Source organism: Filicampus tigris, chromosome 4 (assembly GCF_054856515.1).
Source record: "Filicampus tigris isolate MCC_2025a chromosome 4, RoL_Ftig_1.0, whole genome shotgun sequence".
In the NCBI taxonomy this organism is placed as follows: domain Eukaryota; kingdom Metazoa; phylum Chordata; class Actinopteri; order Syngnathiformes; family Syngnathidae; genus Filicampus; species Filicampus tigris.
The window spans coordinates 122,154-140,340 of record NC_141220.1 but is presented as its reverse complement, the minus strand read 5'-3'; the positions used below and the strand labels follow the sequence as shown (position 1 = coordinate 140,340).

The window sequence follows — 18,187 nt, the reverse complement described above, 5'->3', positions numbered from 1 at the left end:
ATGTGCAACAAAAGCAAGGAGGGATGGAGTGTGTTTCCTATGCAGATCTCTTTGAATCACATTTCCATTCCCGCTTTTTATTAATACTATTGTCAATTTATTATTGTATTATATTTATTAAAGCCATGTTATGTTGTGCGTCCAGGACAGAGACACATGCACCGAACAAATCACTGTATGGATAATTTGCATGAGACCAAATGAGTCTGCACTGCCTTCCTTAACTTTGGGCTTGAGCTTGTGAGGAAAACGGCAGAGGGTCAGTTACTATCCGCAATATTTACTGATAAGCGAGGAGACAATAGGCCCTATTTTTGTGCTGAGCGCAAGTCTAACGCAAGGTGCAGTCTAACTGTGCATGGGTGGAGTTTTCTTTGGTATTTTGCTGGACTTTGCACAGGTAGAATTGAGCGTAACGAGGCATTTGCGCTTTTGTGTGGTGTTGTGGGATAGAAGCAGAGTTTTCCTGGCCAATCCTATCACCATCCGTCATTTGCATAAAAATCAGGGTGTTCCGGGCACTGTACGCCAGAGTACACCGTGCTTGATATAGCGGAATAGACTCACTGGGGTCCATGCATGACACTGGAGAGTAAAAAAAACCCAAAATCTCCGTTTCATGCAGATGATGTCGTCGGCCGTGCATGTGACATGGCCAATAGGACACCCGATCTGTGTGGTTATTTTTGTGACCAAATTTACAAATACACTTGGAGGCGAGGCAGGAAAACCCAGTGAGGAATAGTGTGTCTACCAAATACACAAATACGCTGAACCAGACCATTGCCCCAGCACGAAAATGACGATGCGCTCGTTTTTATGCCGAGCGCAGACTACTTTCTGTTAGCAAATTGTTGGATGAGTCGGGGCAAGGTAACTCTGTGTCCTGGAATGGCCAGAAGCGCAACACGGCCCCAAACACGGTAGACTAGTCATGCTCCGGCACGAAAATGAAATTGCACCTATTTTGGTGCAACCATGGTTGCAATTCTACTAAAATTGGGCCCTATATCTCAAGTCCATTCCTAGTTCTATGGTCTCCTCTTTGCCATCACATAAAACATAGCGTAACGTAACGTAAACTCATGTTATGTAAGTCTCCTGACAAAAAGTCTCCTCTTTGCTATCACGCACCATTCAAACCACACACACACAAAACCCCAAAGAAAAATCTAATTACACTTGTCAAACTTTAGATGTTCATCATGCTAAAGTGTCCTAAGACATGCTGTACACCAAACCACATTGATGTTTACATTCTTGTGAGGCATTTTGTCTAAAAATTTTGGTTGAATTCCAAATTGTACAACCTTGGTGTTCAACTTTGGAGGTTCCACTGTCCTAAACTGTTACTATGTTGTAAATCTGCCTTCTGTTTACCTTGAGGAAATGAATGGTATCATCATAGAAACCTAGACGTGTGTTGTTGAAGATGCCCTCCAGTGCACCCTGGACAATGGTGCAGGGTCCAAGAATACGTTGAGAAAGCTTGACAAAGCCATGTCGAATCTGCAGATGTGACACAATGTATACAATGCACATTTTTTGCTTTAGTCTACATACATGGACAAAACAACGTAAACTCACATTACAAAGATTTATTATAAGTAAAACATACAGTATACTGTACAGACCAGTGGCAAGCTGTGCATTTGTTACCTGGGCCTTCAGCGGCGACTTGCCTGACTTTGCCACATCTAAATATCACCTCTGTCATATTGCAATTATAGAAACCATCAAACCATCAATACTGTAATTAAAAAATAAACAGTAAGGTAACAGCAGGCAACATTCTCACATCATCTGGAGTGAAATCAATGAGTCAGTATTTACCTAATGTAACATCTTAAGAATAACACTTTTTTTTGCTAAAACAAATGATCACAAATCAGGGGGTCATATAATACATGGGTACAAGCGAAATTAAGAAAATGTATCATATTATATATTATATTGGTCAAGGGCTTGTGAAAAAAAGTGTACTAATTCATGCCGATCTGATTGGAAATGTATAATGTTACAAATTAGATATTTTGTTATCATATCATTTCATATCATTTCATATCTATCATATCATAAGATAAATTTGTATGGTGCAGCCTCCACTACATATATCATATACCATACCTTGCCATGGCATACCATGCCAAACCATCCCATAGGTCCAAACATATCATACCATACTCAGTGTTGGGGGTAACACGTTATATAAGGAATGCGTTACAGTTATATCGGTCTTATGTTTAGGCAGGAACTGAGTAATATAAAGCTTAACTCATTATATTTTTGTAATATCACAGTTACTAGTTTCTGGAATGCATTACAATCTCAGCTGTCACCAGTGATGCTGGGATTCTCTTAAAATCATCATTTACTCCAACAGTCATAGTTTCTTTGAAGCCATGACAAACTTTACAAACAATACAGAAAAGGAAAACGAGAAATTAGTATGTTAGTCTTTTTTTTTTTTGTGACTGCTTTACTTTTTATTCAGGGTAGTCAGGTAATGTTCTTTTTGTATAGCCCTTGGTCAGCTGAAGTTGTGTTTGAATGTGGTGACACCACCCGAGATAAGCAGAAGAAGATGGATGGATGAATGGATGGACGGATGGAGGAGGACGAATGGCGGCATGGTTGTACAAAGTAAATAGACTGATTTTTGGCATACATTTAAAAAAAAAATAACTGCACATTTTAATCCAAATTGAAATACACTTTTTGTACTTGTAACCCATTTTATTAGATTCCTTATCCCAAGTATGTACACTCTGACATCAAATTTCTCATCATTACAACAGAAGCAAAGATATGGGCCTCTCAAGTACAGTCGGCGGCCATTTTTTTTTTTTAATGTGTGTATTTTAGGTATAAACTGTAATCTCACTTGTGTCTTAGGATAAATGTATTACTATGACCCTAAGGTACTTCCATGCCAAAGGGCACCTTTGCATCATGAATCAAAGTCAAAAGTCACTCAACCTATTTACTATCAGTAAAAAATAATCAGTCCCCTCTTACCCCGGACATCACCTGTTTGAACTTCTACCATCAGGCAGACGTTACCAAAAGGTGAAATCAAGAGCAGATTTAGATTTTTTATTTTTTTGCAAACGCCATCTCTGTAGTGAACTCAGGACACATTAGTTAATTTCCGTGTTTTATGGGGTTATTATGCTGTGGTTTTTTATTATTTATCATGCACTGTGACAATCACTTCAATTTTGTTTTTATTAAAATGACAATAAAGACATTTATCATCATTCATTATCCTCATTCGGCAGTCTGAACAAGGCCATTGAAACCACATTCGCACATGGTTTGACCAGCCAGGAAATAGACTAGCCATTCGGGAAAAACAACACATTTTCCCCCAAATTCCGATGGCCAGCACAGCCCTGGCGCCAATCGAAGTGCGGAGCAGTGACGTCAAAGACTACACGAGCTGGACGCCGCCTCTATTCCGATGTCATTGAAACCTGTCAGATGGGTCTATAATGTGGCACAGTCTGAACAGGGCCAGATCCCATTTGGACACTTGCTAAAACAGTGTGGACTGTCAGCCCTAAAAATCAGGTTGGATTTGAAAATAATCAGTATTGAGCTGTCATAAAAAATAAAAAAAAAATCTTATATAGGTCGCACATGGGTAAAAAAGTCTGATCTGGGTCGCATTTGCCTGCAGTGTTAACCTAGCCTAAGAGAAGCAAGTTACCAGCTGAACGAGCTTAATACAGCGGTAAGTTCACCTTGTACTATGGTCCAAACTTGACGGTATTGACAGAGAATGTAACAACCAGCAAATCGGGATAGTGTAATATTCATGAGTACTGTAAATATAAGAAAACAGATTTTGAAGGGGGATTCAGGGGTAATTTACACGGGAGCATGTTATTCTTGAGAAATTATGATAAGAGACGACAGAAATGTAAAAAAAAAATAGAATACGTCATCAGAGATGCTAATTATTAAATGTTTTCATATGTGCAGATCGCTACAGATTTGTTTTGCACGTTAAACCTGGCTTGCTCTGACCATCCAATCAGAGGGTAGAAAAATGCTGATGTCTTCAAAGCCCACTGAGGTAAATGTGAAATCTGATTGTTTTTTTTCTTAAATCTGATTGGAAAAAGAAACTGGCCCATTGCAAATATATTTTAAGTTACTTTGGCCAGTGCTACTGATTCTGTAGGCCCTGGGCAGAGAAGATTCCCATGGCAACCCATAGAGGGTGAAATGTGATTAGACAAAAAATTAATAATCTAACATCCATACACATTTACTGGAAGCAGTGCAGCCAAGGGAAATGCTACAAAATAAAGGAAATAGACTGTTTGGGAGAAAAAAACACTCACCAGTGACAGTTATATAAGTTATTGTATAACTAACCTCAGATCCAAAGATGTTGTTCCTGTCATGGATGAGGATCCATCCCATCCTCCAACCAGGCACTAGCCAGCGCTTAGCAAGGCCGCCACAGGAAATGATTGGTACATCACTGCTGAGAGATGCCAATGAGGGGCAGTCACAACCTGGGAAAACCTGAGAAAAACAAACAAAAACATCAATCCATCCATTATCTATACCGCTTATCCTCACAAGGGCGTGCTGGAGCCTATCCCAGCTGTCTTCGGGCAGTGGGCGGGGGACACCCTGAATTGGTTGCCAGCCAATCGCAGACAAACAAAAACATTCAATATTAATTCAGTTTTGTATTTTGCATGAAGTTTGCTTTTTTTTTACCTGATTAAAGACTGAAAGACAAAATGTTCAGTAAATCTTTTGCATGTAAGATTTTATGAACCGGGCGGCACGGTGGTCGACTGGTTAGCACGTCCGCCTCACAGTTCAGAGGTCGTGGGTTCGATCCCGGCTCCGGCCTCCCTGTGTGGAGTTTGCATGTTCTCCCCGTGCCTGCGTGGGTTTCCTCCGGGTACTCCGGTTTCCTCCCACATTCCAAAAACATGCATGGTAAGTTGATTGGACTGTCTAAATTGCCCCTAGGTGTGATTGTGAGTGCGGATGTTTGTCTCTGTGTGCCCTGCGATTGGCTGGCAACCAATTCAGGGTGTCCCCCGCCTACTGCCCAAAGACAGCTGGGATAGGCTCCAGCACGCCCCGCGACCCTTGTGAGGAGAAGCGGTACAGATAATGGATGGATGGATTTTATGAACCATCCATCCATTATCGATACCGCTTATCCTCACAATGGTCGGGGGGTGTGCTGGAGCCTATCCCAGCTGACTTCGGGCAGCAGGCAGTGGACACCCCGAATTGGTTGCCAGCCAATTGCAGGGCACACAGAGACAAACATCCGCACTCACAATCACACCTAGGTGCAATTTAGAGAGTCCAATCAACTTACCATGCATGTTTTTGGAATGTGGGAGGAAACCGGAGTACCCGGAGAAAACCCACGCAGGCACGGGGAGAACATGCAAACTCCACACAGGGAGGCCGGGGCCGGGATCAAACCCATGACCTCTGAACTGTGAGGCAAGCATGCTAACCAGTCGACCACCGTGCCGCCGATTTTATGAACCACAAAGCTTAATTATGTTGGCAGTTGGTACATTGTATTTACAGTCCAGGCACGTACTTGGACTAAAATTTGGCCTTGCCTGCGGTTCGATTGGCCCGTAAATTGTCCGGCTGTTAAAAAAAAATCCACACATTTTCACGAAATTCCCAATGGCCAGTACGCCCCTGTTACAGACATTTCAGGAACTGTAATGAATTTAAAAATAGATGTAAAATCTCTAAAATTTAAAACTGTTCCCAGTTGACTTAACATTTACTCTACTTAGTTAAAATACCCCAAGGGTAAAGAATTATAGCATCATTTACACACCCTTTTTTTTTTTTTAATTATTATTTGTCTTGCTGTTATTATGCTGTTTTAAAGGCTGATGAGTTTTTTTTTCGTTAAGTATTTTGGGGGATTTGAAATTTGCAATTACAATATAGCAGAAAATCTCCTTTTATGTTTGATGCCATTTATTGTTGAAGTGAAGAAAAATGTATAGTGTGGGTTTCACATACAAGAAAGCTGGTTCTCATTAAAGCTATACAATATTCTTGACACAGGCACAGGGAACTACCCCATGTCCTATTGGCCAAACCCCCCCCCCCAAAAAAAACCTAATCGGTACATACCTGTTAAAAGCCATTTAAGAAGTTTTAACTTGAACACACCACCACCACCACCACTTTGAAATAAAGTATGAATTTAATCAAATAAACCTTTGTGTTATTTATTTATTTTTTCATATTCAAAATGAGAGCACATGAATATATATATAATATATAATATAACCTTGTGATGTTCATTGACAGTGTCCGCTTAATGATTAAAAAAAAAACAACCTCACCCCACCCCCAATTTCGTTAACAGTGTCTTCCGTGCATCCATCTGTTTTGATTGCAAACATATGTAGCCAAAAAATGCACAGTCACTCTGCTGCAGTAAAATGGGGAATGTTTACATGTGGGCTGTGTGGGGAGGTTTTGTGAATGTACCCAACAACCCCAACCTTTCCACTCCCACTAATTCCTCCTCAACACAAGAAACATGCAAGACAGAGAACTAACGCAAGCAACAGATTTGTGCTGTGGATGAGAAATTAAAGTGCAATTGGTGAAAAGGTTCTTGGTAGCTCCTTTTATTTAATGCACGGATTTTCATTATTCACACACGCCTTAATGTCTGTCTTGAAAGAACATTTATCTGGTATTTTTGTTTAACTAACCAAATGCCATTGAATAGAAACTGTTCATTTGATAAGAAATATTCATTTAAGATTCTAAGTTGTTCATTTTTCATGGCTAACATGGAACCCTGACATTAATTTTTACCAGTCAAATAAAATTGCCACTAGGAGAAACTGGTTGACTAGAAAATATTACAGATGTCTCTTTTTTGAGGGGGTGAGTCAAGTGCCACAATTACACTGAACAGAAGCATTCATTTAATGTTTACCAGCATGTAAATTGTGTTTAACAGATAGTTCCTTTTAGTTTATAAAGAGTTCTGCTTTGTATGAGTAAAGTCATACTAAAACAGCTACATAATTTATTTCAATTTATTATAATTGTAAGATCCTTCTCTGTGAAAATCTACTCACAGTCTGATGTACAATGCTGTGAAAAAGTATTTGCCCTCTTCTCAAATTCTTATTTTGTTGCATAGTTTCCCCATTTTAATGTTGAAGATCATCAAACAAATGTAATTATCAGACCAAGATAACCCAAGTAAACATACATTGACCATCCTGTCACTCTGCACCAATTATTCTCATTACTGGTGTGCTGAAGCCAATCCCATCTGACTTTGGGCACGAGGCGGGGTACAACCAGCTCTGGCACCAGCCAATCAGAGGTCATACACAGCAAGGCCAGAGTCCAGATTTGAACCCACGACCATGTGACGGATGCGTTAATCAGTCATCCACCGTTTTACCCCAAGTAAACATAAAATGCTGTTTTTGAATGGCGATTTTATTGATTAGGGGTGGAAAAAAATACTCAAGGCTTTCTGGCCCTTGACCTAACAACTGGTAGGACCACCCTCTGCAGCAACAACTAAAATCAAGCATTTTCTAGAATTGGAAATGAGTCTTTCACATCTCTGTGAATACAATTTTGACCCACTCTTTGTTCCAGAATTGCCTTAATTCAACAAAGTGGAGGATTTTGAAGCATGAACGGCCTTTTTAAGGTCATGTCACACCGTAGACCAGTTGTAACCTAGATACAAATCATTGTTAACCAAGAAATAAATCGACATTTGAAACATACAGAATAAGACAAAGATAATTATATTATTTGTAGTTGTTTTGTAAAATATAATTGTCAGGAGTGCACTTGAAGGCATCGTTTTTCTTGCAACCAATCAGAAGCACTGTAGGTCACGTTCCAGCCTATGGGTTGAGAGGTCAGATTAAGCGGGCTCTTGCCCAACTGCTTCCTCTCTCACGGAATTGTATGACGCAGTTACGTGGAGGTGAAGTAGCAAGCAAGACGAGCAAAGGTTTTGGAGTCATTTGTATACTAAAATATAGTTGAACCTTCTTACTATTACTTATTGTTAGCGGATACTGTTCTGAGCCGAAGTTAGTCCAAACGCTGGTTGGACAGGAGTTAATGTATATCGGAGACCGTTTTTTTCTCCTTCTTTTTTTGCACCATCCCTTTGAGTAAGTGACTTGAACCCACCTGAAATCCAAAAAGTTGTGGTTAAGCACATTGTTCGGAGTCAGGATGTTCTCTCTCAAATGCAATCACCAGTGAAAATACAGCTTTTCTCTGGAAAGATCCCTAGACCTAATAATGAAACAGACTATGATACTTGGCGTTCACACGTTGAGTTACTTCAAACAGATCCCATTATATCACCCCTTAAACTACTTTGTATGGATTTCCTTTCACTTAATTCTGATAAAAGTGGGACGAAAAATATACTTGTAATCACAGACCACTTTATGAAATTTGCAGTTGCCATTCGCACATCCAACTAAAAGACCCGCACAGTGGCAAAGTGTCTGTGGGAAAATTTGATCGTACACTATGGGATCCCAGAAATGTTACATAGAGACCAAGGGCCAGATTTCAAATCTCGTACCATTAAAGAGCTCTGTCAGGTAGCAGGTATCCACAAGGTCACGACAACCCCATACCACCCGAGGGGCAAACCTGTTGAACGATCGAATCGCACCCTGCTCGACATGCTGGGCACTCTCCAAGATAGCAAAACATCTTGTTGGCGTGAGCATGTAAGACCCCTGGTCCACGCCTACAATTGCACCAGGAATGAAGTGACTGGCTTCACCCCATATGAACTCATATTCGGGCGCCAGCCTCGCCTACCAGTCGACCTGGCATTTGGGTTGCCAGTCCAGGGGCTCAACCACTCATCACACTCAAGAGTATGTGCAAAACCTCAAATCACATCTCAAAGAGAGCTACAAAATAGCTTTAGGCAATGCAGCAAAGATAGCTGAAAAGAACAAAACAAAATTTGACAGACGTGTAACTGCTTCTGATTTACAGGCAGGGGATCGAGTGCTAGTCAGGGATGTTCGCATTTGAGGCAAGCACAAGATTTCAGATAAATGGGAATCAATTGTGCATGTGGTGGTGAAGAGAGCAGGCACTCTTCCAGTTTACACGGTCAAACCCAAAACTGGGGAAGGTCCCATGAGAACTTTACATCGGGACCTATTGCCCCCATGTGGGTATTTGGTTGAAGAGGGAAACGTACAGCCTGTCCAGAAGCAGAAACCGTGCAGACGAAGAACCCGTGCAAACCCTTCTGTTGAGGAAGATAACTCTTCAAATGAGGAAGGTGAAGTACCCATTCCATACTATGCGACCTCCACAGACCATGAGAGCTTGGTCCAGTTAGGTCCAACTGTTTTGCCCAACACACAATTTACTGATCCTCCAGGCAAAAATCCTGCTGAAAGTCCTGTAAATGTGCAGAATATTGATGAAACATCTAAAATTGACAACCCACCTGACATGTCCAATAGTACTTCAGTGAGTCCCCTGAATCCCACTGAGTCTACCAACAGTCAGACTGACACTGAGTACTCTTTTTTTGAAAGAACCAAATGGATGGAACCAATAAGTGAAACTTCCTTAACTGAGATTGACTTACTTGAGAATGAACACCCTAAGGAGTCTAACAACTTACCTGAGGGCAAAGAAAAGGACCGCCGTAATGAGCAGCTCCTAGTGCTGTCAGATGTACCAGCGAGTGATGACAAAAGAGTAGATACTACAAGTGGAGATCTTGAGGAGGAGGATAATGAGGAACCAGTCACGATGGAAACTATATGTTTCCGAGGGAACTCAGGAACAGTCGCACACCATTAATTCTACAAGGAGATCTGAGAGGAACCGACAACCGCCAAAATGTCTGGACTAAACTGAATTTGGGAAGCCCGTAGTGACTGTAGGGAAGTCATTCCTGCAAGGTCTGACCACAACTTGGGCTGATGTTATAAGAGAGAGTGAGAAGTCTGCATTTTCCCCTGTTATGCCTCCTAGAGTGGTAACCATTGGAGTTTTGCAATGCAGGGACATGCATGAGTTCAGGAGGGGAGAGTGTAACCAAGATACAAATCATTGTTTACTAAGAAATAAATCTACAGTTGAAACATACAGAAAAAGACAAAGATAATTTTATAATTTGCATTTGTTTTGTAAAATACAATTGTCATGAGTGCACTTGAAGGCATCGTTTTTTTTTTTTTGCAACCAATCAGAAGCACTGTCTGTTCCAGTCTATGGGTTGAGAAGTCAGATTAAGCGGGCTCTTGCCCGACTGCTTCCTCTTTCACGGAGTTGTATGACGCAGTTACGCGGGGTGAAGTAGCGAGCTAGACGAGCAGAAAGTTTTGTAGTCATTTGTATGCTAAAATGTAGTTGAACATAATTACTATTACTTATTGTTGGCGGATACTGTTCTGAGCCGAAGTTAGTCCAAACGCTGGTTGGACATGAGTTAATGTATATCGGAGAACGTTTTTTTCTCCGTTTTTTTGTATGCATGTAAGCATTCGAAGCATACTGCAACGGTGAGCAATGTTTTTTGATACTTTGAAACAGATTATTTGCCATTGTGAATAGCCTGCTAAAACAAACAGGTTAATGGTAAAAGAAGCAGTGATGTTTGGACAAGAGTCAATCCATTTTCCATTGCCGAATGAGAGGACAATGCTGTATATGTTTTGTTTTGCGATGTAATTGCTGTTATGGGATTTGTATATTTCCAATTTATTTGTAAAAAAGATGTGATATTTGGACAATTTATATCAATGTGCAATGGAATAGTATGTGAATGTTTATGGTTACTTACCATGATATGTTATCAAATACTATTGAATTACAGAATCTAGAAGTATTTAAATATAATTGAGTGATAAATGTTTCTACTCTTATTTGAACATTGGTGTTGAACTGTTGTACAACAAGAACAAAACTCATTTCAAATTCGTACCGAATTACTTGGTTTAGAACAATATGTGGCACATGTTATTGACACCTAAAGCCTTTAGTAATTTTGTAGAATATAGATTAATAGATACAAATGCGACTTTGTCTTTAGGTCAAGTTTTTTGGTGTAGGACGAATCTCAGGACCAGTGCAGGATTACGGATCAAGTTTGGATGGCGAGCTAACCCAAGAACCTTCAAAGAGAAACAAACATACACAACTACACTTTCCCTACTGGACGGCTGGTCCTAGTAGGACGAACATTCTTTATATTTTCTGGATTATTCTCAGACGTGATAGACAATCACACAGGACAAGTGAACTTTTAGGACCTACCAAGGGACTGAACGATTAAGTTTAAAAGACTGAACTATTGTTTTTTTTGTGCGCACATTTTTTTTCAATTTATTATTTTTCATACCAATTGTTTAATTCATTGTTGTAACAATATACGCGTTGCTACGCAACTGTTAATCTGTGTTACGTCATTATTGTTGCTCAGCGTATGGCTCTATAAGAATCTGGGTTCTTCTGATGCTAGTCCTGATTGGCCAAGTTTAATTGATATACATATTACACTGTTTTCTTACTTAAACTGCTAAGTGGGTTACACAGTGATTTTTTTTTTTTAATTCTTTTTTCAGTTTAATTTTTTTTTTAAACCATTCATAAAATGACTTGTTGGTGTGTTTTTGATTGTTGTCCTGTTGCAGAACTCAATTGCACTTAAGCTTGAGATCACTAACGGATGGCCGAATATTCTGCCTCAGGATTTTCCGGTTAATCAGACTCAGAATAATCTTTGTTGGGCAACAACGGTATGTTAAACACACAAGGAATTTGTCTCCGGTCGTATGACCTACACAAGTATTGCGCTAACAAGCAACTACGGCAAATAACTACGGCATTCAGATTTTGTCCTTTTTTGTAGTTGCACCAAACCAGACTGTGATGGAGAAACACAGGGCTGATTCAATGACTCAAAAGCTCCTGTGACAGGCCGTGCTTCCTCAGCAGCCTCAGGAAGTACATCTTCTGCTGAGCCTTTTTCAGGATGGTGTTGATGTTGGCCTCCCACTTCAGGTCCTGACTGTGATTCCCAGGAACTTGAAGGTCTCTACTGTTGACACAGGGTAGTTGGACACAATGAGGGATCGCTGAAGGATGCTTCCTGAAGTTCATGACCATCTCTACAGTCTCGAGCGTGTTCAGCTCCAGGTTGTATTGGCGGCACCAAAGTGCCATCTGCCCCACTTTCTGTCGATATGCAGACTCATCGCCGTCTTTGATGAGGCTGATGACTGTGGTGTCGTCTGCAAACTTCAGGAGTTTGATATCTGGGTTAGTTATTGGTGTAGAGGGAGAGAAGCAGCAGAGAGAGAATGCATCTTTGGGGGCCGCAGTGCCATGGCGCGTGTCAGTGATGTTGTCCACCCCAGCCTCACCTGTTGTGTCCTGCCTGTCAGGAAGCTTTGGATCCACTGACATACTGAGCTGGAGAAGCTTGGAGAAGAAGAGCTTCGGGGTGATGGTGTTGAGCAAAGAGATGAAGTCCACAAACAGGATACTCGTGTAGACCTCTGCGCCTTCGAGGTGCTCTAGGATGAAGTGCAGCCCCTTGTTGACTGCATCATCCACCTGTTTGCTCGGTTAGCAAATTGCAAGGGGTCCAGCACGGGTCCAATGATGGTCTTTATGTACGCCAGCAGTCTGGGGTGTGACTGAAGTAGGGTGGGCAGATGTGGAGGGATGGAGTCTGGAGGTGTCCTTTTCAAATCTGCAGTCGAATGTGTTTTGGTCCTGTAGTTTGTGACTGATTTCAGGAAATTGCACACAGACCTGCGTCATCAGCAGTAAACAGTTCTTTCAGCCTTTCTGCATAGCTTCTATTTGAGATGTGATTTTCCTTTGTAAGCTGGTTTTTGGCCCATTTCTAAAGTGCCCTATCACCACCACCTCTTTTGCTTTTCTAAGGTTGACTGAGTTTAGCAGAAAACCATGGCTTGTTGTTGTTGAATGAGCGGAATGTCTTTGTGATGACACAAATGTCGTCACAGAAAATAAACTATGATGTTACAGTATCTGCGTATTTGTCCAGACTGCCAGCTGAAGTTTCAGAGCCCAGTCAATGCAGTCCAAACATTCCTGTATTGGCAGCTTTGCTTCAATGGTCCACCTATTCACAGTCTTTACAGCCGGTTTTTCACATTTGAGTCTTTGCCTTTATGTTGTGATTAAGTGGCTCAAACGGTGATAAGACAAGCCCAATGCTGGGCGGTCAACACACTGGTATGAGTCTTGCAGTGTTGTGTAGCAGCGGTCCAGGGTGTTGCCTTCTCTAATGAAACAATCAATGTGCTGCTTATACCAAGATGATGAGGGGTGCTTCTGGGAGTTTTAGTTCAAGTTCATTTACTTGGTCAGCCAGCATTTGGTGCTGAGCTTATGGTGGGATGTAAACACTGGTGAGTAGGAAGAAACAGAGCTCAAGTTGTCAGTAGAATGGCTAACAGTTTAGAAATAGAAACTCCAAATCTGGGCTGCAGTGTGTTGAGCTCCATGATATCGGTGCACCATTCCTTGTTGATATACAGTATACAGCATATTCCGCTGCCTTTTGACTGCCCCGATCGATCCATGATGCGGTCCGGCCGGTGAAGTTGGAAGAAGGGGGGTGAGCGCGGCATCTGAGATACGTTTGCTGAGCTTTGGTATTTTGGTTTTGGAAGTTTTGGTGATGCAGAGAGCGGCAGAACGTGCAAAGGCTTTGTTGGTTCTTATGAGGAGTAGTTCATCCATTTTTCTGTCAGAAAGCATAGATTTGTCAAATGTATCGATGGAAGCGGACTTCGAAATTCACAGTCGGAGCTTGACTAGCACATCGTTTCGCTTCCCTCTTCTTCTGCACCAACGCCTCCATACTCCGTAATGTGCAGCCACTTGGATGAAAAACTTTGTGGATTTGTGCAAGCTGGTGACAAAAGGCTGACAGTAGACTCTCTAATGCTAAACAAGTCTCCTCTCGTGTAAGCAACTAGCGTACGGTAGCCAAAAACGAACAAAAATGACCAAAACAAAGAGAACACCAGAGAGTGCATCACAGAGGCGACCAATCATGTTGGTACCATCTAGTCAGAATTCATTCATCACAGCAAGTCATCCAGGTTCTGAAGTAGCCAAACAGCCCCAGACCATCACAGTATCATCATGTGTGACCATTTGTATGGTATGATGTTCTTTCACAGAGGTCATTTCATGTCTCTGTAACATAATAGATTATTTAACATTGTATTTCACACTTCAATGTAAACAGCAGCAAAATATCAAGCATATTTTAAACCAAAAAATAAAAGGAGCAGGTGCACTAGACCCTTGAGTCATTTAAAAAATAGAGGAAGAAAAAAAACTCTAAAGCAGCAGCAGTTATAAACACCTTTAAACAAACTATAAAATATTAAAAGATTAAAAAGCAGGTGTACTAGCACCTGAGTTGTTTACAAAAATATAACATTAAGATAAAAAAAACCTTTGTGAAACTGCAGCAAAGTTGTCAACAAATTAGAACAAAAATATAAAAACTTAGAGCAGGTGCATTAGTCCCCTGAGTTGTTCACAAAAATATAACAATAACTAAAACGGTCTGTAAAACATAATACATCCGTGATTTGTCGGTGCTGGCGAAGGCGTCTGCAATTGTTTTTCGAGGAGATGAAGTTTCACCTTGGGTCCCACTTCTTAGTTTGAACTGGTCATACAGGGGCTTGTGAAGGCGAGTGCAGCAACAACGGTGAGGCACTGTTGGCAAATGATGTTTTGTTGTTCTCAATCTTCCTTTTTATAGCCGAAATACTTTCATATTTTGGATGTTGACTTTCTTTTGGGGACTAAATCCACTGCCGCTTCTGCCGCTGTCGTCTCCTCAATTGTCGCCTGTTAGTGTTTTCAGCAGAGTGGAGGGTGAGGGGCCGGTGACTGATTGGCAGGAATGAGGGGGTGAGCGAAAGAGGTTGTGTAAGAGCACGGAGTAGCTTGCTGCTTTTTTGAAGCTAAACAAAAGTTTGCGTGCTCTAAGGTAAAAAAATTCAAACATCGCACATCCTATGATGTGACTATAGCGCATGCGCACATCGCAATCGCGATGTTCAAAAGACCTAATATATATATATATATATATATATATATATATATATATATATATATATATAAATTATATAAATTATTTGTGCATTCATGGTGAACTGATATCAGCCACAGTAAATTGATGATTTTAGCAAGGTGGGCATGTACTTTTTCACACAGGGCCTGGTAGCTTTGAATATTTTTTTTGCCTTAATAAATAAAATCATCCATCCATCCATCATCTATACCGCTTATCCTGTCAAGGGTTGCGGGGCATGCTGGAGCCTATCCCAGCTGTCTTCGGGCAGTAGGCGGGGGACACCCTGAATTGGTTGCCAGCCAATTGCAGGGCACACAAAGACAAACATCCGCACTCACAATCACACCTAGGGGCAATTTAGAGAGTCCAATCAGTTTACCATACATGTTTTTGGAATGTGGGAGGAAACCGGAGTACCCGGAGAAAACCCACGCAGGAGCGGGGAGAACATGCAAACTCCACACAGGGAGGCCTGGACCGGGATCGAACCCACGACCTCTGAACTGTGAGGTGGACGTGCTAACCAGTTGACCGCCGTGCCGCCCTAAATAAAATCATCATTTAAAAATTGTATTTTATATTCACTTGGGTTGTCTGTGGGATACGTACATTTGTTTGATGATCTTAAATGAGAAACAATGCAAAAACTAAGAATTTGAGTGGGCCAATACTTTTTCACGGCACTTTATATGCATGCAGGCCATATTTGGTATCTCACAAAAGTGAAGTACACCAGTGGCATTAAAAAATATTGGAACAACACTCAAGGACTGTAAATTAGTTACAATGTAAAGTAGGTAATGCAAAAAAAAAAAGCTTGAATAACAGTCTATGTTTCCTGTGCCTTCAAATTCATTCAAGACACAGCCATTAACTTCTAAACTGCTGGCAACTAAATTAAGTCCACATATATCCTTAGAAATCCTATGAGAAAAGCAAAAAAACAAACATCTTTTAAACGTGTTTGGATACGCTGCCGGTTTGTACTACTGAGTGTCATTAATTGCATATCAACCCTAATCCTCTGTGACTACATTTACATGCAGCCACTAAACCTTTTAAAACCGGAATATTGGCAGTATTCGGGTTTTTAAAAGCCATGTAAATATGCGCAATAATCCGAATATGCCCTTATTCTTGTTTTTAAAATTCCGAATATCATGCCTGGGTTACTCCTTTTCCAAACGAAATATGCGTGCATGTATACGCCGACCGGAATATCTCGAATGCACGGGACTCTCTGCGCATGCTCAACTGCAAGGAACCTTGGTCTTTGTTGTACAGGAAGTGCTTGTATGCGTGGTGTTTGGCGCCAACCCACAGGAAATACACATTTTGTGATAAACAAAGCATGGCGCAAGCTTGAGTAAGCGCCGTTTCAATCGGGTTATTTAAATATGGGGTGGTAAGTAGTCCACTCAAGCCATGGAAACGTGTTATTCAGAATGCTAAGAATTTTGATGAGAGAGAGAGAGAAACTGCCAACATGGACTCACCATGTTGCTGTAGATTTCATCTGCCAGGATGGGCAGACAGTTTGTCGAAGCCACTGTGCAAAACAACAACCAATAAATACATCTATCAAGGGGATTTGTTGCAGGAGTTGTGGCAGTATTGCTGCTGACCTGTGAGGATCTTCTGTAGGTGTTCTTTGGTGAAAACAGAGCCACATGGGTTGGACGGATTGGTGACAATTAGAAGTGATGTCCTGTCATCAACCAGGCTTTCCAAATGTTGCAGATCCACCTCCCATGACTTCTCCGGCTAGCAATTTCAGAAGAATTAATGAATTGCCCACTTATTGAATCAACTCTGTGACAACACGAGAAACAAACACCTCTCTACATCCGTACTGTAGTTTAACTACTGTTAATTACCAATGAAAATCCTCGCAAGAACCAGAACACACACATTGCAAAAAAGGGGGGGATGTCAGAGTGAGACTACCAAGCAGTAAAGCAGACGAGTATACAGAATTTCCAACCAGCACATTTTCCCACATGTTTCGGTATCACATCCAGACTATCCTATTCTGCTGTTTTGCAGATATATACTGTAACTCTATTATTGTCAAAGATATACATTACAGTCAATATAATACTGCCTCATGATGTTCTGGATGATGATTATTAGGGTGTAACGTTTTTTGTATTTGTCCCAGACCGTCTCGGTACGGGCTTCACGGTTCGGTGCACGCAGTTATACAAAACAAAAACAACTTAGCCCCACTACTTTTAAGCAGCCTGGAGAAGTGAAAGCACACAGAGCCAAAGTCAGCATATATATATATATATATATATATATATAGATATAGATATAGATATAGATATAGATATAGATATCACATTTCGGTTTTTTGGAAACTTCGGTTCGGTATAATTTCGGTACAAAAAATGTTGTTGTTTTTTTTAAATACATACAATCACAGTTACAATTATTGCTAACTACATTAAAACTCTTTACTGTAGTACTGTCTGTAGGGTGATAATAATAATTGTACCCAAAACCCATTGCATTTAATGTGGCCCCTCAGAAGATTGAGGTCTGGCGACAGGTCTTGTCAAGACACAGTTCTGAAATAAGGAAAAGAAAAAAATACTACCGGTAATCTATTTTAGAAATTATGAAATTTCTTCTGTGATAACATTTCTAATGTTAAATAAATAAGCTCATGTTAAATTTACAGCCAGAACCCCTTCTCAGAAAAGGCTTACACAGTACAATATAAGTTCCCTTTGTTCATGTGTACGGGCCAATGTATTTTCTGCAACATTTCTGACAGCTAAGTGTTTTCAAGCAAAATCCGATAAAACAATATGGTGTGGACAGAGTGAACATTGATTTTGAATATACAGTAACATTTCTATGACTATAGAGTACTTTGGAAACTGTCGATGACAAGTGTTTGTTGATTTAAGACTAATTAATTTTTTTAGCTAGGCATTACAGCACATGCATCAGAGTGGGTATGTTCCTGCTGATAAGGATCTGGCAAAAAGAGTATTGACAGTCTAACCCTGGTCAGTCATGTAA

At 40.7% G+C, this 18,187-nt stretch overlaps 1 protein-coding gene across 1 annotated transcript in view; it reads right to left on the bottom strand.

Annotated features, from left to right (window-relative positions):
- Nucleotides 1-18,187, bottom strand: part of tat (tyrosine aminotransferase) — a 33,711-nt gene that overhangs the window by 10,477 nt on the left and 5,047 nt on the right. The window contains exons 6-9 of the mRNA XM_086027243.1: nt 16,780-16,918; nt 16,651-16,703; nt 4,387-4,539; nt 1,381-1,509 (exon numbers count right to left, since the gene is read on the bottom strand). Of these exons, the coding sequence (XP_085883369.1) occupies nt 1,381-1,509; nt 4,387-4,539; nt 16,651-16,703; nt 16,780-16,918 (474 nt within the window). The remainder of the gene's footprint in view (nt 1-1,380; nt 1,510-4,386; nt 4,540-16,650; nt 16,704-16,779; nt 16,919-18,187) is intronic.